The following is an 18,638-nucleotide window of genomic DNA, read 5'->3' as shown; positions in this document are numbered from 1 at the left end:
CTGACAAACACACAGATACAGTAACCTCAAAACCAGCTAGAAGAATACACTGACAAACACACAGATACAGTAACCTCAAAACCAGCTAGAAGAATACACTGACAAACACACAGATACAGTAACCTCAAAACCAGCTAGAACAATACACTGACAAACACAAAGATACAGTAACCTCAAAACCAGCTAGAACAATACACTGACAAACACAAAGATACAGTAACCTCAAAACCAGGTGGAACAATACACAGAGAAAAAGACCCCTGCTGTGGTCTAACAACCATGTATTGGTAAGGAGACAGGAAACCATTATGTTCACTTTAGTAACATCTTTAGGGCTAAGGCACTGCATCTCAGTGCAAGAGGCGTCACTGCAGTCCCTGGTTCGAATCCAGGCTGCATCACATCCGGCCGAGATTGCGAAAATTGGCCTAGCGTCATCCGGGTTTGGTCGGAGTCGGCCGTCATTGTAAATGATAATTTGTTCTTTAACTGACTTGCCTATTTAAATAAAGGTTACATTTACAAGGCTAAAACCAATTGTGTTACAGAGCATTATGGGTACTGTAGGACATCACTGTTGAAATAAAGGGTGAGCTGGCATTTTCATTGTACGGTGTAAACCATGTGTAAACCATGTGTATGACAAACCTGACTAATCACCTATCCCTTCTTTAACTACTTGGTTATACACATCAAATGGTTCTCAATCAGCTTGAGATGTTGCATTTTCGTGCATTGCAGATTTATGGTGCTTCAGTGAAAAAACACTCAAGCCGCAAGACCAACCTCATAGTGGTCTAAATGAGGTCATGGAAAGCAGAACGTCATCTCTCAATGTGAAACTAGGGTCCAGAAACAGCCAGGCTATAAACACTAGTGGCGTTGCCATGACAAGGGGCTAATTCCACACAGGGGGGAAGAGAGTGTACAAATGTTAAATATGTAGAGACTGAACAGTGTTGCATCACGTACAAGTACCCATGAACCTTGTGCAGTACAACTGCATAACGGATCCTGACCAGGTTGTCACTTTCACACATCTGACTGTGTGTGTGTGTGTTCCAACACGTCGTCCCCTCCACCTCTACTACTTTTATCCTGTAACTAATCTAGCCAGAGAGGACATGTGACTGGGCTGTCACATGAGACCAATGGAAGAGTAATGTAGCCAACCACTTTCCTCCATGATAGAAGTGCGTCTCAGCACACAGTGCACACACTCAGTAGAACGACACAGAGGGGTCATGTTCATTAGACACAAAATTAAATTTAAAAAACGGACTGAAAAGGGCTAATTTACTATGTGGACTTGGCTAATAAACGCTTATTTTTATTTTACGTTGCAAAATGTTTTATTTTGTGTGCCATAATGAATACTGCCAGGGTCTCTGCAGCAGAAAGACAGACTAATATACCAGCCATCAGATAACATTCTAACTGGAGTCAGGAGTTAGCTGAAACATTAGGAGTCTCCCAGCCCAGGGCCAGCAGACAACCTACATCACAAGGTCAATGCATCAAGTAGATGTTTTACGCCGTTTTCAGCTGTTTGGATTTCAGAACCGGGATAGAATATGAAACCATTGTTGATCAAAGTTCTACAGGCCTGAATTCAATTAATCAGATGATCAGAGACCCTTTAAATACATTTCTAGTGCTTTTATACCATTTTGATTGAGCCTCAACTCAAGTGTAACACAACTTTCATTAGCCTAGCTATATGGTCATTCTCAATGTACTCTTGCTAGGCACTCGTCAGTTTAGCCCCAAAATGGCGGCGGTAAACAGAGCCACCAGTCAGTGTTCTCTTACCTCCACGCAGGTCTCAATGTCAGAGTACTGGTTCATGATGGGCAGGATGGTCTCCATACTGCTGTGTTCTACCAGGTCTGACTTATTCCCCACCAGGATCAGTGGTACCCTGCAACAACATCTTATATAATATATGCCATATATGTGTGCATTAAAAAAAAAATCTGTATGGGTTGCCCCAGCGGGAATCGAACCGACAACCCTTGGCATTGTAAGCTCAAATCTCTACCAACTGAACCACACAGGACCACATCATTATGACATCTTTACAACCTCATTATAATAACATTACAACTTCAGACCAGTATCTTATTTTGGCTGAGAAAAACAGCCATTCATTCAAAAGGAAGGTGAATTTCATTGTCATTACCATTGGAGGAGGCACAGTTAGGGCTCTGAGAAAATAATCATGAGAATTCATTGTCTGAGAATGTCTCAAAAAGGAATATTTTGTCCTCAGGGGTTCTAGACTCCAATAGATTGTCAGTGTCACCTAACAGAACAAACCTTCAAGCTACAGTATGTTATAGTAAACTCTAACAGTAATCCAGGCAGACTTAGCCTTGACACCGGATCCTATTAAATAAATCCAGGCTCAATTCAAGACAACGTTATCTGGCTGTCTGCCGGAACACACAAAGCAGAATAAAATATAAGGTCCTTTAAAACCTACTGTATGTAAAATATAGTGTTCTATATGGAAAACAAACATGTGATTCTAGGTGACAACATGAGGCTAAAAACATTAGGACTGTTTTTCTCAGCAAATATAGTCCACTTCATGTTTTGTTTCCTTGCCACGATACCTCAGGGTATCGCGATACTGGTATTGTGACAACCCTAAAATCAATGTTGTCTGGCTGTCTGCCGCCATACAAACTGACTTTCAACATACTGTATAATGGTACATTAAATCAACGACAGGAGACAGAGGGGGCTGCAATTCAACTTACAGCTAAGAGGTGACAACAATGTCCATGACCTTCTGCTTCCCATATGGAAAACTGATCCATCGTATCACAGTGTCTTTTTTTATTTGACCCCTTTTTCCTCCCCAATTTTATTGTATCCAATTGGTAGTTACAGTCTTGTCTCATCGCTGCAACTCCCGTACGGACTCGGAAGAGGCGAAGGTCGAGAGCCGTGCGTTCTCCAAAACACAACCCAACCAAGCCGCACTGCTTCTTGACACAACGCCCGCTTAACCCGGAAGCCAGTCACACCAATCGTGTCAGCGTGCACTGCGCCCAGCCCGCCACAGGAGTCGCTAGAGCGCGATGGGACAAGGACATCCCTGCCGGCCAAACCCTCCCCTAACCCGGACGACGCTGGGCAGATTGTGCCCCGCCCCATGGGTCTCCCGGTCGCGGCTGGCTGCGACAGAGCCTGGACTCGAACCAGGATCTCTAGTGGCACAGCGATGCAGTGCCTTAGACCACTGCACCGCTCGGCAAGCCGTATCACACTGTCTTTCATTATATAGCCATTATTCATTCAGTAACCTTTCCTCCATTATCACATTGATATGGAGTAGGTTACACAAACAGGTACAAGGTAGTGTACTTTCCCTTGTCTATGACATAACTGGTCCATATAGCAGGCTGGTCTTATAATGAATGGCATGTAATTGAAATGACTTGACACCTGTTTCAATCTACTAAGTGAAATGTGGCAAAGCTGTCAAAAACTACACCACCACTTCAGGTGTTGGAGCAGTCTTTTCCACATCCACTGGGGATTTAGTAGCAGACTGTATACCCCCACTGTCCCTGAACAAGGGGAGACACACACACATGCAGACACCACATGCACACTGCACACACACCTGCTATCCTTGTCCGTCCTGTCGTTTATGAGGGGAATCCAATGGCTTGTCACCTAGGAGAGAGAAAACACATATCAAACCCTGTTACAGCTGCAAGGCCAAGACTCAGGCCTGCCCTGCGCCCTCTTTAATTCAATATGGCCGACATGGTGAACAGAGTTAACAACGGGCAGGCAGTGGGCTGTTACTAAATCAAGACATCTGAATGTCAGTTATTCGTCAGAGAGAATGCTTGGTTTATAAACTGACCTTCTCAATGGACTTCTTGTTGTTGACTGAGTAAACTATGCAAATAACATTTGCCTGTAAAAAAGAGAGACAATGTTATTCTACCTTGGTGGGGATAGATGTTTACTTTATGGGGATAATACAGGGTTAAAATGGTATCCTACCAACCTTCGATATTTCTTGATACAACTGCTCGTCTGACTGTTCTGCTTCTACAGACACAAGACAACAACATCAAAAGACAGTATGATATTGTCTTGTCAATCTGACACGTCTCCTACTCCACTGTCGTAAGTACTGTCAGTAGAACACAGTTTCCAGTCATAACATGCATTGACTGAATCCCTGGTCTGAAAAATAACAGTCTGTCTGTAGGGGCAGTCTAGTAACACTGAACAGTGTTCAGTATTAAACATTCAGTATTGATTGATGTTCAGGCTGTATGGTCTGTGGTGTTACCTGAGTAGTCCACTATGTGTGTGGGGACTCTCTCTGGAGTTACGTCTGCTGGGATGGTGATCTCCTCCGCTCGAAGGGGAACGTCGTCAGGGAACTCCTCGCTGACCAATGACATGATCAGAGACGTCTTCCCCACTTTGGCTGTGGAGACGAGAGGACAAGTGTGTGAGTCAGACAGAAGCATCAGTGTGTGATTGCAATCAGGATAGCATGATTCCAGATCTGTTTGTGCTGTCTTGCCAACTCCTATGGTCATGTGACAGTGACAATGACCATAGGAGTTGGCGAGACGGCACAAACAGATCTGGAACCAGGCTACAATGAGGAGATACTCCCTGTGATGGAGATCATCTCACACAGGGAGACATCATTAATTGAGCTTTAGTGTCACCGCTCAACATTGTACCATACAATGTGCAGGTTTCAAGTTAATGTCACGTGCACAAGTACAGTGCCATGCCGTTCTTGCCAGTTCTAACCCCAACAATGCAGTAATCAATATCAACGTAGACCTAAAAATAACAAGGTAGAGCACAAACATGAGTTATAGAAATAAGAACAACATGAAGTAAGTATGCTATATACATGGTCCGTTCCAATAGCATATTTACAATGTGCAGAGATACTGATAGAGGTATATATTTATGGGTAAGGTGACTAAGCATCAGGAAATATGATAAAAAGAGTAGCATATATGATGACTGTATGTGAGTGCATAGAGTCAGTACAAATGTGTGTGTGTGTGTGTGTGTGAGTTTAGAGTCCTGTGAGAGCGCATAGACAGAGTCAACTCCGATAGTCCATGAGGCCATTTTGTTAGCTATTTAGCAGTCTTATGGCTTAGGGAAAGAAGCCCTTCAGGAGCCTGTTGGTGTCAGACTTGATGCACAGGTACCGCTTGCCGTGCGAAAGTAGAGAGAACAGTCTATGGCTTGGGTGGCTGGAGTCTTCAACGATTTTCCGGGCCTTCCTTTGACACAGCCTGATATAAAGGTCGTGAATGACAGTGATGTACTGGCCTGTCCACACCACCCTCTTACGCCATGTGATCGAGGGCGGTACTGTTGCCATACCAAGCAGTGATGCAGCCAGTCAAGATGCTCTCAATGGTGCAGCTGTAGAACTTTGAGGCTTTGAAGGCCAATGTCAAACCTTTCCAGCCTCCTGAGGGGGAAGAAGTCGCGCCTTCTTCATGACAGTGCACGTGTGTGTCAGCCATTTTAAGTTCTGAGTGATTTGCACACTGAAGAACTTGACGCTTGCGACCAGCTCCACTGCAGCCCCAGGGATGTGGATGGGGGAGTGCTCGCCCCCTCCCCCGTTTCCTGTAGTCCAAGATCAGCTCCTTGGTCTTACTGACGTTGAGGGAGGTTGTTGCTCCGGAACCACACTGTCATGTCACTGACATCCTCCCTGTAGGGTGTCTTATCGTCGCTGGTGATCAGGCCTACCACCGTCGTGCCGTCCGCAAACTTGATGGTGTTGGAGTCATGCGCGGAGTACAGGACGGAACTAAGCGCACACACCCCTGTGGGGACCCCGTGTTGAGGATCAGCGTGGCGGAGGTGATGTTGCCTACCCTCACCACCTGGGAGTGGCCCGGCAGGAAGTCCAGGATCCAGTTGCAGAGGGAAGTGTTCAGTCCCAGGGTCCTAAGCTTGGTGACGAGTTTGGAGGGGACAATGGTGTTGAACGCTGAGCTGTTGTCAATGAACAGCATTCTCACATAGGTATTCCTCTTATCTAGGTGGGTGAGGGCAGTGTAGAATGCAATTGAGATTGTGTCGGCTACGGATCTGCATACATTACAGACTGTTAGACTGATGTGTTGACTGACTGAAGTGTGACGATAAGAGCAGCTGGCAAGAATGAACAGGTACTAGTTAAGTGTTGGAGTGTCTTATTAAATTCCATGACTTGATTGAATCCAGCACCATAGTGCACAGCCAGGGGACAGCGGGCTGCAGATACTAACAGAGAGTTGCAGTTCTGATACGTTTTAACATGCATCCTTTTTTCCTACCATAACCATTGATCTAACACCAATGGAGGGGTTTTATCAAGCCGGGTTCAATTTGCCTGCAGTAGCTTTCACCCATATTATGTTGAGTCAGATCAGTGAATGGGCTCCTGCTTCAAGGGCGGTAGGACAATTCATCAGGTTCAAGAACAGGGGCAGCTACTGCAGGTGCGTGGAAAGGACTTGTATCCATGGACACTTGAGCTGTGTTTACAGTCTGGCTGTCCAATTCTGGTCCTTTTACACTACTACTTGGTCTTTTGACCAATCAGATCAGCTCCTTTTCCAGTAATTGGGAAAAAGATCAGTAGTGGGCTGTCTGTGTAAATGCATCCTTGGTTGCTGAGTGATATCACCAACATTAGCATACACACGTATGGTTTTGGCTGCCCTCTCAAGGGACCTGTCAGCAACGCCAAAGAGAATGTGTCTATGAGAATGTGTCAATGTAGGTCAGCCAGCCAGTTGCATCTGATAAACAGATGTGAGTGAAGAACACAGGGCAGAAAGGACAACCAGCGTGTTGTCACAAGTTCCTTTAAAGGTCTCAATTCTATCACATCCTACCCACATTACTACAAAATGTGATCATTGACAATAGTCGCTCTCAAAACAAATGTAAATGGCATACCTTAAAAATTGATGCATTGTGGATATGGGAGAAGATGAATGTAAATGAAATAGGGCCCGAATTTGCAAAGCGCACTAGATGTGGCTATGGGGATTTGGGAGAAGTGTATTGTGGAGGCCAAATGGCTAAAATACACAGAACTGAGCAGAACCTGATTTCTACTGGTTCCATTGAATAAAATGTCAAGCTGACACAGTGTGCACGAGGACAGATCGATAGTGCAAAGCGCATGCAAGGTTGAGTGAGTGTTCTATTGATACGATCCTAACCTACATTACTAGCTAGCTAGTTAAATACTGTGGCTAGAAGTTACACCAAACATAGTTTAAATAACTATAGCTACTGTGTGCGTATTACTAAGTGAACAAACCAACAGTCTTTATTAACTAACCAATCACATTTGACTGCGGCATTTGCTAGTTAGCTAGGTATTTTGTTGGCTAAACGTCTTCACAATGTCACATTGAATCAGTTCGATGCGATGGTATTCTTCGTTGTGCGGTCATTCAAAACACAACCTAGTTGTACATTCGTATATACAGTGTATTTTGATTAATTGAATGTATTCGCGGAGTTAAGCTAGTTAGCTAATTACTGTGTAGGCATCAAGCGCCAGCTATATTTAATGAATCAGCCACTTACGTTCCCCAACGAGTAATATCCTCACGTCCTTCCTCATATTTGCAACAGTTTTTTTATTCACAAATCAATAAAGTCTTTGTTCTTTCATAAATATCTATTCTTTGATGGCGCCTACAGCAGTTTATCTAATGCCAGGCCTGCGCAGTTTAGACTGCGCTGTCAAACTGTGTTCGGCGCCTCTTTCTTTGTAGGACAAAACGGACGGAGGAATTTCTCCGTTAATTCGTTATCTTTTCTCTCGCTTCTTGTACAATTGAAGTTCCACGCTTAACAGCGATGCACATTCTTGTAAATGACATAATTGTTTAAAACGCTATATTCCTTTATTTTCTGTACTTTCATGACATTATGCACGAAATATTTCAGACGCACACCTCCTCCAGCTGACCTCCAATACCCGGCAACTACGGCAAGCAGTAGCAGACAAACACTGTCGAAACATAATAGACAACGCATCTGCTACCCTCTAGCGCTCATGTGGTGACATTGGCTTGGAATTCAAATGTAGTGGCGTGATTTGATTGTATTGTGAAATGATAGGGGAGGCAGGGATTCAATTGCTCTCAACTCAGAAGACGCTGCGGGCTCGAATTGAGGGTGTATGTGAGGGTATGGCATACCCTTTGTTAAAGAAAAGGGCTAAAACATACCCTTCTAATACATACAGTTATTATATATTATCACAGTTTTTATTAGTAATCACAGTTGGTATTAGATATTATTTCAGTTGATATTAAGCTCATCTGCGTGCACGTTGTCCTCACCAGGGTCTTGACCTGACTGCAGTTGGGCGTCATAACCGATTTCAGTGGGAAAATTATCACCTTCGATGGCCACTGGAGAAGTGTGCACTTCATGGATGAATCCCGGCAGACAACGTGTATGGCATTTTGTGGGCTAGCGGATTGCTGATGTCAACGTTGTGAATAGAGTGCCTCGTGGTGGCGGTGGGGTTATGATTTGGGCAGGCACAAGCTACGGACAATGAACACAATTACATTTTATCGACTGCATAGAGACTCCGTGACGAGATCCTGGCCCATTGTCGTGCCATTCATCCGCCGCCATCACCTTAAGTTTCAGCATGATAATGGACGGCCTCATGTCGCAAGGATCTGTACACAATTACTGGAATAAAAAAAAATCCCACTTCTTCCATGGCCTGCATTGCATACTCACCAACCATGTCACTAATTGAGCATGTTTGGGATTGCGCTGGATCGACAGCGTGTTCCAGTTCCCGCCAGTATTCAGCAACTTCGCACAGCTATTGAAAAGCAGTGGGACAACATTCCACATGCCACAATCAACAGCCTGATCAACTTGCGAATGGGATGTGTCGCGCTGCATGAGGCAAATGGTGGTCACACCAGATACTAACTGGTTTTCTGTATCTGTGACCAATAGATGCATATTTGTATTCCCAGTTGTGTAATCCATAGATTAGGTGTGAATTAATTAATTTCAACAGACTGATTTCCTTATTGAAACTGTAAAATCTTTGAAATTGTTGCATGTTGAGCTTATATTTTTGTTCAGTGTAGATGATAGTCTTCAGAGTGGGTTTTGCAGCCAATGTTGGTGGAATCTCTCTCGAAAGTCAACTCTTCCCTCAGCTCTCTCTCAAAAGTCAACTCTTCCCTCAGCTCTCTCTCGAAAGTCAACTCTTCCCTCAGCTCTCTCTCGAAAGTCAACTCTTCCCTCGGATGTTGGCTTCAGCTGAAACAAGACAAGCCAGAAAAGCGTATATTAGTTTATTCACCATATGGTGTATGAATATATACTATGTACAGTACGTGCATAGTGTGTGTTTATGTGTGTGTGTGTGAGATAGGGGGTTGGTGGCACCTTCATTTGGGAGGACGGGCTCGTGGTATAGGCTGGAGCGGAATCAGTGGCATGGTATCAAACATATGGTTTCCATGTGTTAGATGCCATTCCATCCGCTCCGTTCTGCCCATTATTATGAGCCGTCCTCCCCTCAGGAGTCTCCTGTGGTGTGAATACTGGTGACACGGCTCTTACTGGTGTAATCCTGGGGCTGCATGGGTTTAGAGATGACCTGTCTGAGGGCCTCCACCCACTCTCTCTGCTCCCTCTCCTGCTCACACATGAAGACATACTGGCGATCCGGCGTCTCCACTGTGACTCCACACCTCCACCTGTTGCCTCTGGTCCTTTTGGGAATGCACTCACTCACTGAGTAACCATTGGTCTCTGTGCCGATGAACACAACTCCCAGCTCCTCAGCATCCTGTAGTAAACAGACACACACAACATGTTGATAGTGTAGAGATTAGGATTCGAGTGATACACACAGGTACATAGCGAATACACACACACACACCCTTTTGAGATGATGAGGAGGTGGATTCCTTTCTTACCAGCTGGCTTTTGAAGTAAAGGAGCTTCCTGTCTTGGGAGTCCAAGATGAACCATCTCTTTTTGAACGTCTCCCTTTGCTTCCCAACAAATACACTTTAATGTCACTGTGTTCATAATGCGATTACATTGTAACAACCAGGTCACTTTATGTTTCTTCTATCCAATGTCATTATTTAGTATGATAATCACAAAGTAACTACCTACCATAGGACCTGTCTTCTCCATGTATCCTTCTTTGAGGTAGTTTCTGGTAATTCTAGTCCTCAACTGTCAGAATACACATAATGAAGAGGAATACAGAAGAAGCATTTATAAGCATCAATTAATTTATTGCTAATTGCAACAGTAGTTATTGATTGCTACGGTTGCTGAATATGTCCTTAGGCACTAGGAACCACTGTCTGTTCTTCAGGAAATATTTACATCTAAATATACTGGTATTCTGCAACATAAAACCAAGCCAATAGTTACTGGAAATACTATCTTGTGACACCCTCTCAAAGCTGAAACGTGTTGAACTTCCTCTAATGCATTGATTCATAGAAGTATGTTTTAACAACACCCTATAGTTTCACGTTTTATTAGTCGTATGTACAGGATACACATGGTGTACACCGTCCAATGAAATGCTTACTTGCAAGTTCTTTCTCGACAATGCAACAACAATAAGAAAATCTAAGAATAACAACATAAAGTAAATGGCTCAGTAGAATATAATAGACATTTTATCATAAGTATAATACAGGAATTTATAGTATGTTTCCACCCTAAAGTGAATGGTCTACAGGGGACAATAAAAATACCAAATTCATGTGGGGGAGACATTGGTAGCCTCTGATTTGATGGAAATAGATACTGTGCCGGTACAAACATGGTTGAAAAGAAGGGCATATACCAGAGAGAACTTTACTGAAATATAGTCTAACAAACACTTACTTCTTTATCACTTCCTGTGGGGTATGCTGTTTTCAGGTAGGCAAAGCGAGCAGCTCGAATGGCATTGAACCAGTTGACAATCTCCTGAGCAGGGAAGACTAGTAAGCTTTACACACTGATATACAGCATAATCTGCTACAGGAGGATGCCATAAAAACTATCTCCAACCAACTGTGAATACAAGCAGATCAACAAAGATCTCAGACAAAAAATACTAACAAAACCTTGTTTTGCAAAGTTGTAAATATTTTAGCATGGCTTCTTGCTCACTTATCCACTTCCTCGTGTTTTGGATGAGGCCATGTGGCGGCAAGCGTCTTTCTCTTATCTCACCTGGTAGTACCATGAGATCAGTTTGTGATTTATCAAACTCCTCTGTAGTTTTCACTTTCATAACAAACATATGGCAAAGGAGTTGTATAAAGCACACAGTGACAGATCTTTGATCACCAGGCTATACAAAAGCTACTCTTCTATAATAAAGAGAGAAATACAGAGAGAAATGCCCACCTCTCCACTTTCGTGGTAGACAAAAATACTTCTGGTGTGGCTATCTTCCTGGTAGGTAATCTGCAGACCATGGGCGTGACCAATTTTCTCAGGTTGAAAGGTCACATTCACGTCTTTGATGGAGATGAGCGCTTTGGGCCCTTTGGACGGCTGAGGGCGCAGAGTGATGATGCGTACAATGCAAGCCCAGTGAAAGCTCAACAATGTGGCTTAACTATTTGTAAGCCTGACTTGAGAGAAAACTGAACATGTCATAGTCAAATGATGTTAAGATGATTCACAAGTGAACCCCTGTAAATATTAGCAGAGCTATGGCACTGAACTCTTTTCACATTTCAGTAGTCACACTTTCAAAGTATGTGACCATAAACAATTTAGAAATTTGGCCGTGCAGCAAAGCTACCCAGCATGTCAATGACCTCACACTTACATCCTCCTTGTTGTAGTAAGCCAGGGTGAATTCCTTCTCAGACAGAACAAACTTCCTTCTCTGAAACTGTCCCTTCCCCTTCTTCCACAGCATCCCTTCATAGAAACCTGGAATGGACCGAAAGAAGTGTACTCTGTTACGTTTCCGTAACTCATCAATACATGTGGGTATGACGCTCATGTCTCTGTGTGTGGTTTTCACTCAAGTGAACGATGCTCTGCTGTAGGTCTACAGAAGTGTCAGTGTGACAAGAATAGGTTTTTCTTGTCAGTGTACAATGAACAAACTACATTGACCCTGCAAAATGCCTCACTGTGGACAATATTTCCATTTCAATGTACAGTGGGGAGAACAAGTATTTGATACACTGCCGATTTTGCCGATTTTCCTACTTACAAAGCATGTAGAGGTCTGTAATTTTTATCATAGGTACACTTCAACTGTGAGAGACGGAATCTAAAACAAAAATCCCGAAAATCACATTGTATGATTTTTAAGTAATTAATTAGCATTTTATTGCATGACATAAGTATTTGATACATCAGAAAAGCAGAACTTAATATTTGGTACAGAATCCTTTGTTTGCAATTACAGAGATCATACGTTTCCTGTAGTTCTTGACCAGGTTTGCACACACTGCAGCAGGGATTTTGGCCCACTCCTCCATACAGACCTTCTCCAGATCCTTCAGGTTTCGGGGCTGTCGCTGGGCAATACGGACTTTCAGCTCCCTCCAAAGATTTTCTATTGGGTTCAGGTCTGGAGACTGGCTAGGCCACTCCAGGACCTTGAGATACTTCTTACGGAGCCACTCCTTAGTTGCCCTGGCTGTGTGTTTCGGGTCGTTGTCATGCTGGAAGACCCAGCCACGACCCATCATCAATGCTCTTACTGAGGGAAGGAGGTTGTTGGCTAAGATCTCGCAATACATGGCCCCATCCATCCTCCCCTCAATACAGTGCAGTCGTCCTGTCCCCTTTGCAGAAAAGCATCCCCAAAGAATGATGTTTCCACCTCCATGCTTCACGGTTGGGATGGTGTTCTTGGGGTTGTACTCATCCTTCTTCTTCCTCCAAACACGGCGAGTGGAGTTTAGACCAAAAAGCTCTATTTTTGAATCATCAGACCACATGACCTTCTCCCATTCCTCCTCTGGATCATCCAGATGGTCATTGGCAAACTTCAGACGGGCCTGGACATGCGCCTGCTTGAGCAGGGGGACCTTGTGTGCGCTGCAGGATTTTAATCCATGACGGCGTAGTGTGTTACTAATGGTTTTCTTTGAGACTGTGGTCCCAGCTCTCTTCAGGTCATTGACCAGGTCCTGCCGTGTAGTTCTGGGCTGATCCCTCACCTTCCTCATGATCATTGATGCCCCACGAGGTGAGATCTTGCATGGAGCCCCAGACCGAGGGTGATTGACCATCATCTTGAACTTCTTCTATTTTCTTCTATTTTCTAATAATTGCACCAACAGTTGTTGCCTTCTCACCAAGCTGCTTGCCTATTGTCCTGTAGCCCATCCCAGCCTTGTGCAGGTCTACAATTTTATCCCTGATGTCCTTACACAGCTCTCTGGTCTTGGCCATTGTGGAGAGGTTGGAGTCTGTTTGATTGAGTGTGTGGACAGGTGTCTTTTATACAGGTAACGAGTTCAAACAGGTGCAGTTAATACAGGTAATGAGTGGAGAACAGGAGGGCTTCTTAAAGAAAAACTAACAGGTCTGTGAGAGCCGGAATTCTTACTGGTTGGTAGGTGATCAAATACTTATGTCATGCAATAAAATGCAAATGAATTACTTAAAAATCATACAATGTGATTTTCTGGATTTTTGTTTTAGATTCCATCTCTCACAGTTGAAGTGTACCTATGATAAAAATTACAGACCTCTACATGCTTTGTAAGTAGGAAAACCTGCAAAATCGGCAGTGTATCAAATACTTGTTCTCCCCACTGTATGTCATTTAGCAAACGCTTTTATCCAAAGCGATCTACAGTCATGCGCGCATACATTTGTCATGTATAGGTGGCCCTGGGAATTAAACCTACTATCCTGGCGTTTCAAGAGCCATGCTCTAACAACTGAGCTACCGAGGACCACAATTAAAATACAGAAATATAGAAGAAATGGCAGAGGTTCTATGTGTTATAACATGTCATTTGAACGTCCACAGACAAGCAGTAAAGCCAGTTCACCTGTCGTGTAGGCCAGTGGAGGATACTTTGTCTCGCCGGTAAATTCCATCCTCTCATATTTTGCTCTTATCCACTGCTCCCTTAAGACGCTGGGGGTAAAAAGAATGAGATGTTCTACAGTTTCACAGGCTTATCGGATCATTGAGTCCACAGTTTCTCCTGCATTGTTTTAGAAAGGGTGAATAGAAACCCTAAGTATTGTCCATTGCATTTATTTTTCTTAAACCTTCAAAAGACAAATCATTTTTCATTGGGAAGGAGAGACAACAATTGACTGGTTAAATGATTTATAATTCCACTGTCATAAGTTCCACTTCTTTATTTTTTTTAACAAAACAATCTTTTCCTTCCCTTTCCTACATTGGTGCGCAAAGTCAGCATCCTTCAACTTCCCTAAATGCTGCCATTCGTTTGTACAAAAACGAGTGCCCGGTGCCAAGAGCACTTGTCAGTGAAGTAGTGAAATGACCTGGGATGGCAACACTTACGCACAATCTTCTTTCTGGGGCCGGTAGTAGAATGCTGGGACTGCTTTCTCATAGATGGCTCTGCCTGTGGCATTTCCATTGGTTTTCATGAACTTTGTTCACAAACAAACACCCCAAAAGAAGGAAATTGACAGAGAACATAAATACATTGTATTGATTAAGATTGCAAACCAAACCAGTACCCAAATTGGTCCTCCAAGATGAGAACCTGGAGTGTAATTGTCATATAGTGGTCACAAAACCTGGTCTTGAAGAGATACTGGTTGTGAAGGCTTTTATTCCACCCCAGCACAAAGTTAATGATCATTTTTGATGGATTGATCTGGTTAGTGTTGGGCTGGAACGAGACACCTGAACACCCTGTAAGATCTCCAGAACCAGGGTTGGTGTTGACCACTGCTGTAAGAGATCCATTCAGTACCTTCACTAGCTCGTCATCCCAGAAGTCGAGTCGTATGGATTTGACGCGGCTGATGTTGGACAGGTTGCGGTGCACTCCAGAGCAGTTCAGACACACAAATAAACCCAGCTTATAGGACGCCCAGTCAGGATCTATACAGTGTATGCAGAGGACGGGAGGATCACCAGAAAGAGACAAGGCTCAAGATCACTCAAAACTCATGGAAAAACAGAGATCAAAGAATGAATGACCTGTGTGGTGTCACTCAGCACTGAAAATCACTGATATCTATCAAAATAGTCAATGGTGACCAGGCCGGTCCTGACTATTCGGTCACCCTAGGAAGACAAAAATATTGCTGCCCCTGCAAAACTAGAAATAGTACCAGTAAGCAAACTGACGTTGAAAATACGTATTTTCCAGACGTTGAAGTTAAATTCATTTTTGGTTCTGAATGAAAGGTGAAAAGACATAATTTATAGATATCTATGTTTGGGCCAAAATCAATGCTTATCCAGGCCGGATCAAAAACCAACGTCCGTGGAAATCAATGCCGGGCTGGACTGCACCAAAAAACAACTGCTGGTCCGTGCTTACTGAGGTGTTACCCTGTCCACCTGCAACGTCTTTTTATGAATGCCCATCCATGTGTTAGGCCCACCGTTTGTAAAACAGGCTGTTGCATTTGCTTTATTAGTCCTGATTCCTGTGACTAATCAATTTGGCTATTTAAGCTCTAAATATCAGCTACCTAACTTTATCAGGAGTTATCCTGAGCCTATTTGCAATGTGTTTACACCACAGGAGGTTGGTGGCACCTTAAATTGGGAAGGATGGGTTCGTGGTAACGGTTGGAGCGAAATAGGTGGAATGGTATCAAATACAACAAAACACATGGTTTCCATGTTTTTGATCTAGAAGAAAAAGAAACGCACACCTATTAGGCGAGGTGCTGGCTAGCGGAGTGGAAAACTTGAAAATAAAGGAGAGCCGCACACTCCATGTGTTTGTTGCCATTCCATTTGCTCCATTCCAGCCATTATTGTGAGCCGTCCTCCCCTCAGCAGCCTCCACTGGTTTACACAGCAGGAAATGCATAAGTATTTTATTTTTCACTATGATCAGCTCATCAAAAACAAACTTGAAACCACTGATCATGACAATTTAGCCCCTATGGTGAAACTCCTGGACAGCAGTTGTAGCCTGATTATCCATTCCATATCGTCCATTTTACTTTGACCTGTCCTGTTTTTAGGATATTGTAATGAGCCTGTAAGGCCACCGAAACTCACATGTAGTTTGTTGACTAACAAACATTCTAGGACGATTATTTCCCATAAATAATCAAGTTGTCATTTATTTTAATATACACAGTGCACCCCAGCACTAACCAGAAACACACAAGCGCCTCTCGAAAACTCTCACTCAGCATGCCCCAGCGTCATCATCACATACAGCAACTAATTTGCATAACATAGGCTGAGAGACGCTCGAATGTGTACGCACATTACAACGGTGTGTTCATAAATGAACTTTGGAGTGCCTGAGTGCGCTCTGTGGGTGTGTTCGTAAATTCAAAGCATTGTCAGATTGTCTGTTCATAAATTCAGAGTGTTTCGCTCCCGGAGCGCACTGGCGGAGGAGTAGGGTTGATCCGAGCGTTCTGACCTCACAACTCAAGCTAACTTGGCTAACTATCCACTTCCAGACAAATGAGAGAACACCTCACTCTGGAAATTGTAAGGCTGTTTTCATGTTATCTAGAGCGTTGGTGACTAACTGTGCTGCTGGCAACAATTTAATAACTTGTTTTTGCCGACGTTGACTGACACCTGTCATGTTCAACGTGTGTTGCGCGTTGGTAAATTCATGTTACTCTGCGCTCTTGCACAAAGACGAGAGTGCTCTGAAATGGGAGTAGATCGCCAGAGTGAATTTACGAACGCACCCAATATGTTGTTGGTTAACATGTCAGCACATTTTTTTATTTGATTGGGCGTCATTTAGTTAGGCTATTTGATCGGAGAAACCTGCATGATGTCCCACTACATTGTCATACCTTTTATCTCCAGCCTGTGGGCTACAGAAAAGGCCACATATCATTTCTACCATATAGGCTACTATATCTGCTACATGATTTATGTTAGATCGTTTTTTTGGACGGAAAGTTGGTGGAGTATGGCAGCGATGCGTCTCTCCAACAGCACCCCAGAAAGGCGCGCTGGGAATGGACAAGCTAAATATTTTGCGCCCCTGCCTTTAACAAAGTGGGCACTGCTTATCACAGAGCGGCATCAACGCTCACCTAAAAAAGCCATATGACGCTGGTTAAGAGAAATTGACATTGTTTTGAGGAATAATTACGTGAGGTTGTATGTGTTTTTAGAGGTGCGTCTTGGTCAGTTTAGCTCAGAAAATGACACTCTCTTCAATCTGCCGCCACAGGCGGTCGCCTAATGAGCGGGCAAGCCTTGTAGGTAGAAGTTATTGTTGAGTAGTGAGAAAGCAATGTCTACATGACACACACAAGCATTTACCCTACACATGACTATTTAACACACCACACACATACAAGTCAGAACATGGGCTGATTTAATTCATGTGAACAAATAGTACACTCATTGGCAACTTCATCCCTAACTCATTTCTTGAATTGACTAGGATTTAAATGGAACTACATTGTCACTCACCCGGCGCGCCACAGTCTGCGCATTGATTGTTTTCTGGCAGTTTACCCAATTCCAGCAAAATCGTTTTGTTTCGGTCCTTGTTTGCCATTATTTTGCGAATATAAATCTGTATCGATTTTGGTTAAATATGAGTGGTGTAATTAGCCGTTTACGTAACGAAATACAAATGTTGACGTTTCTGTGAGTTTGGACGAAAACTGGAACGTGTGTACCAGTACGGTATGTAGGATCATGACGAACGTAAAATGCTTGTGATTTTTATTTTGTAACCTCCCACTACAGATATGCAAACATGACGCGTGTGGTTTTGTTTGATACGCTGCGTCTGCGGCTTGTTTTTTATTTCCAAGTTTTATTACATTAAATTAACAAAAGATGTAAACAATACAAAAATATTTCATAATAATTTCTGTTACATTAGATTGTGTTGTGATCAATCTAACCCGACTTGATTCATGTTTATATATCTAAAAAGACACCCTACCCAATGATTTATATATACACACTGACAGAAGCCGCTGTTTTGAAGCAACTGCGCCTCCATCTTAGCATCGTTATACTTTTGGGGGGGGGCTATAAAAATGCATTTACCCATGTTTACATTTGTTTTTGCCATGTTTATTCTATTACAGACACCTTAATACAAACGTTTAAATTATATGTAAGCTAAACATTAAAGACATTTTTTTTCTTAAAGTATAACTTTTAGAAAGTACTGTTTCAGTTACAACAAAAAATAATTTTTAACCGTGTAATTTTGCCCATGAAACATTTAAATAAAATACTGTAGATTTTAATTAATTCCTAAGGACTGCTTTTCTGAGGAGTGCCAATATGGCCGATTTGTGGCTTCGAAGCCTCTCATTGGCCCATACAAAGCATCCACAATCCAGAGTTTATATACACATCACTGATCCTACCCTGCAATTAGATAATGAAGCCATTGTAATTCATGAGAGAATAACACTTTGGACTGGTAAAGTGT

The 18,638-nt window shown here is 43.1% G+C and overlaps 2 protein-coding genes across 10 annotated transcripts in view; both read right to left on the bottom strand.

The window, feature by feature from the left end:
* rhot1a (ras homolog family member T1a) overlaps positions 1-8,207 on the bottom strand; it is a 63,526-nt gene extending 55,319 nt beyond the window's left edge. For 6 of the 9 annotated variants that reach the window (XM_071395287.1, XM_071395292.1, XM_071395306.1 and 3 more), the window contains exons 1-6: positions 7,992-8,207; positions 4,325-4,465; positions 4,034-4,077; positions 3,887-3,940; positions 3,638-3,690; positions 1,813-1,921 (exon numbers count right to left, since the gene is read on the bottom strand). In XM_071395287.1, coding sequence (XP_071251388.1) covers positions 1,813-1,921; positions 3,638-3,690; positions 3,887-3,940; positions 4,034-4,077; positions 4,325-4,465; positions 7,992-8,073 — 483 coding nt within the window. In that variant the 5' untranslated portion in view covers positions 8,074-8,207. Of the gene's footprint in view, positions 1-1,812; positions 1,922-3,637; positions 3,691-3,886; positions 3,941-4,033; positions 4,078-4,324; positions 4,466-7,617 lie in introns of all 9 variants that reach the window. The other 3 variants (XM_071395289.1, XM_071395295.1, XM_071395308.1) reach the window with 1 other exon arrangement.
* Positions 8,208-9,060: 853 nt separating this feature from the next.
* adap2 (ArfGAP with dual PH domains 2) lies at positions 9,061-17,903 on the bottom strand. The gene is made up of 11 exons (XM_071395338.1): positions 17,654-17,903; positions 14,985-15,115; positions 14,564-14,655; positions 14,076-14,164; positions 11,879-11,985; positions 11,449-11,598; positions 10,939-11,022; positions 10,207-10,269; positions 10,002-10,079; positions 9,643-9,871; positions 9,061-9,336 (listed from the first exon to the last, which is right to left on the bottom strand). Exons 1-11 carry the CDS (start codon positions 17,739-17,741, stop codon positions 9,308-9,310), a joined length of 1,140 nt encoding a protein of 379 aa, XP_071251439.1. The 5' UTR covers positions 17,742-17,903; the 3' UTR covers positions 9,061-9,307.
* Between the last annotated feature and the right edge of the window lie 735 nt (positions 17,904-18,638).

The sequence above is a fragment of the Salvelinus alpinus genome, chromosome 1 (assembly GCF_045679555.1).
Source record: "Salvelinus alpinus chromosome 1, SLU_Salpinus.1, whole genome shotgun sequence".
Taxonomy (NCBI): Eukaryota; Metazoa; Chordata; class Actinopteri; order Salmoniformes; family Salmonidae; genus Salvelinus; species Salvelinus alpinus.
This window is presented reverse-complemented; position numbering and strand designations above follow the sequence as displayed.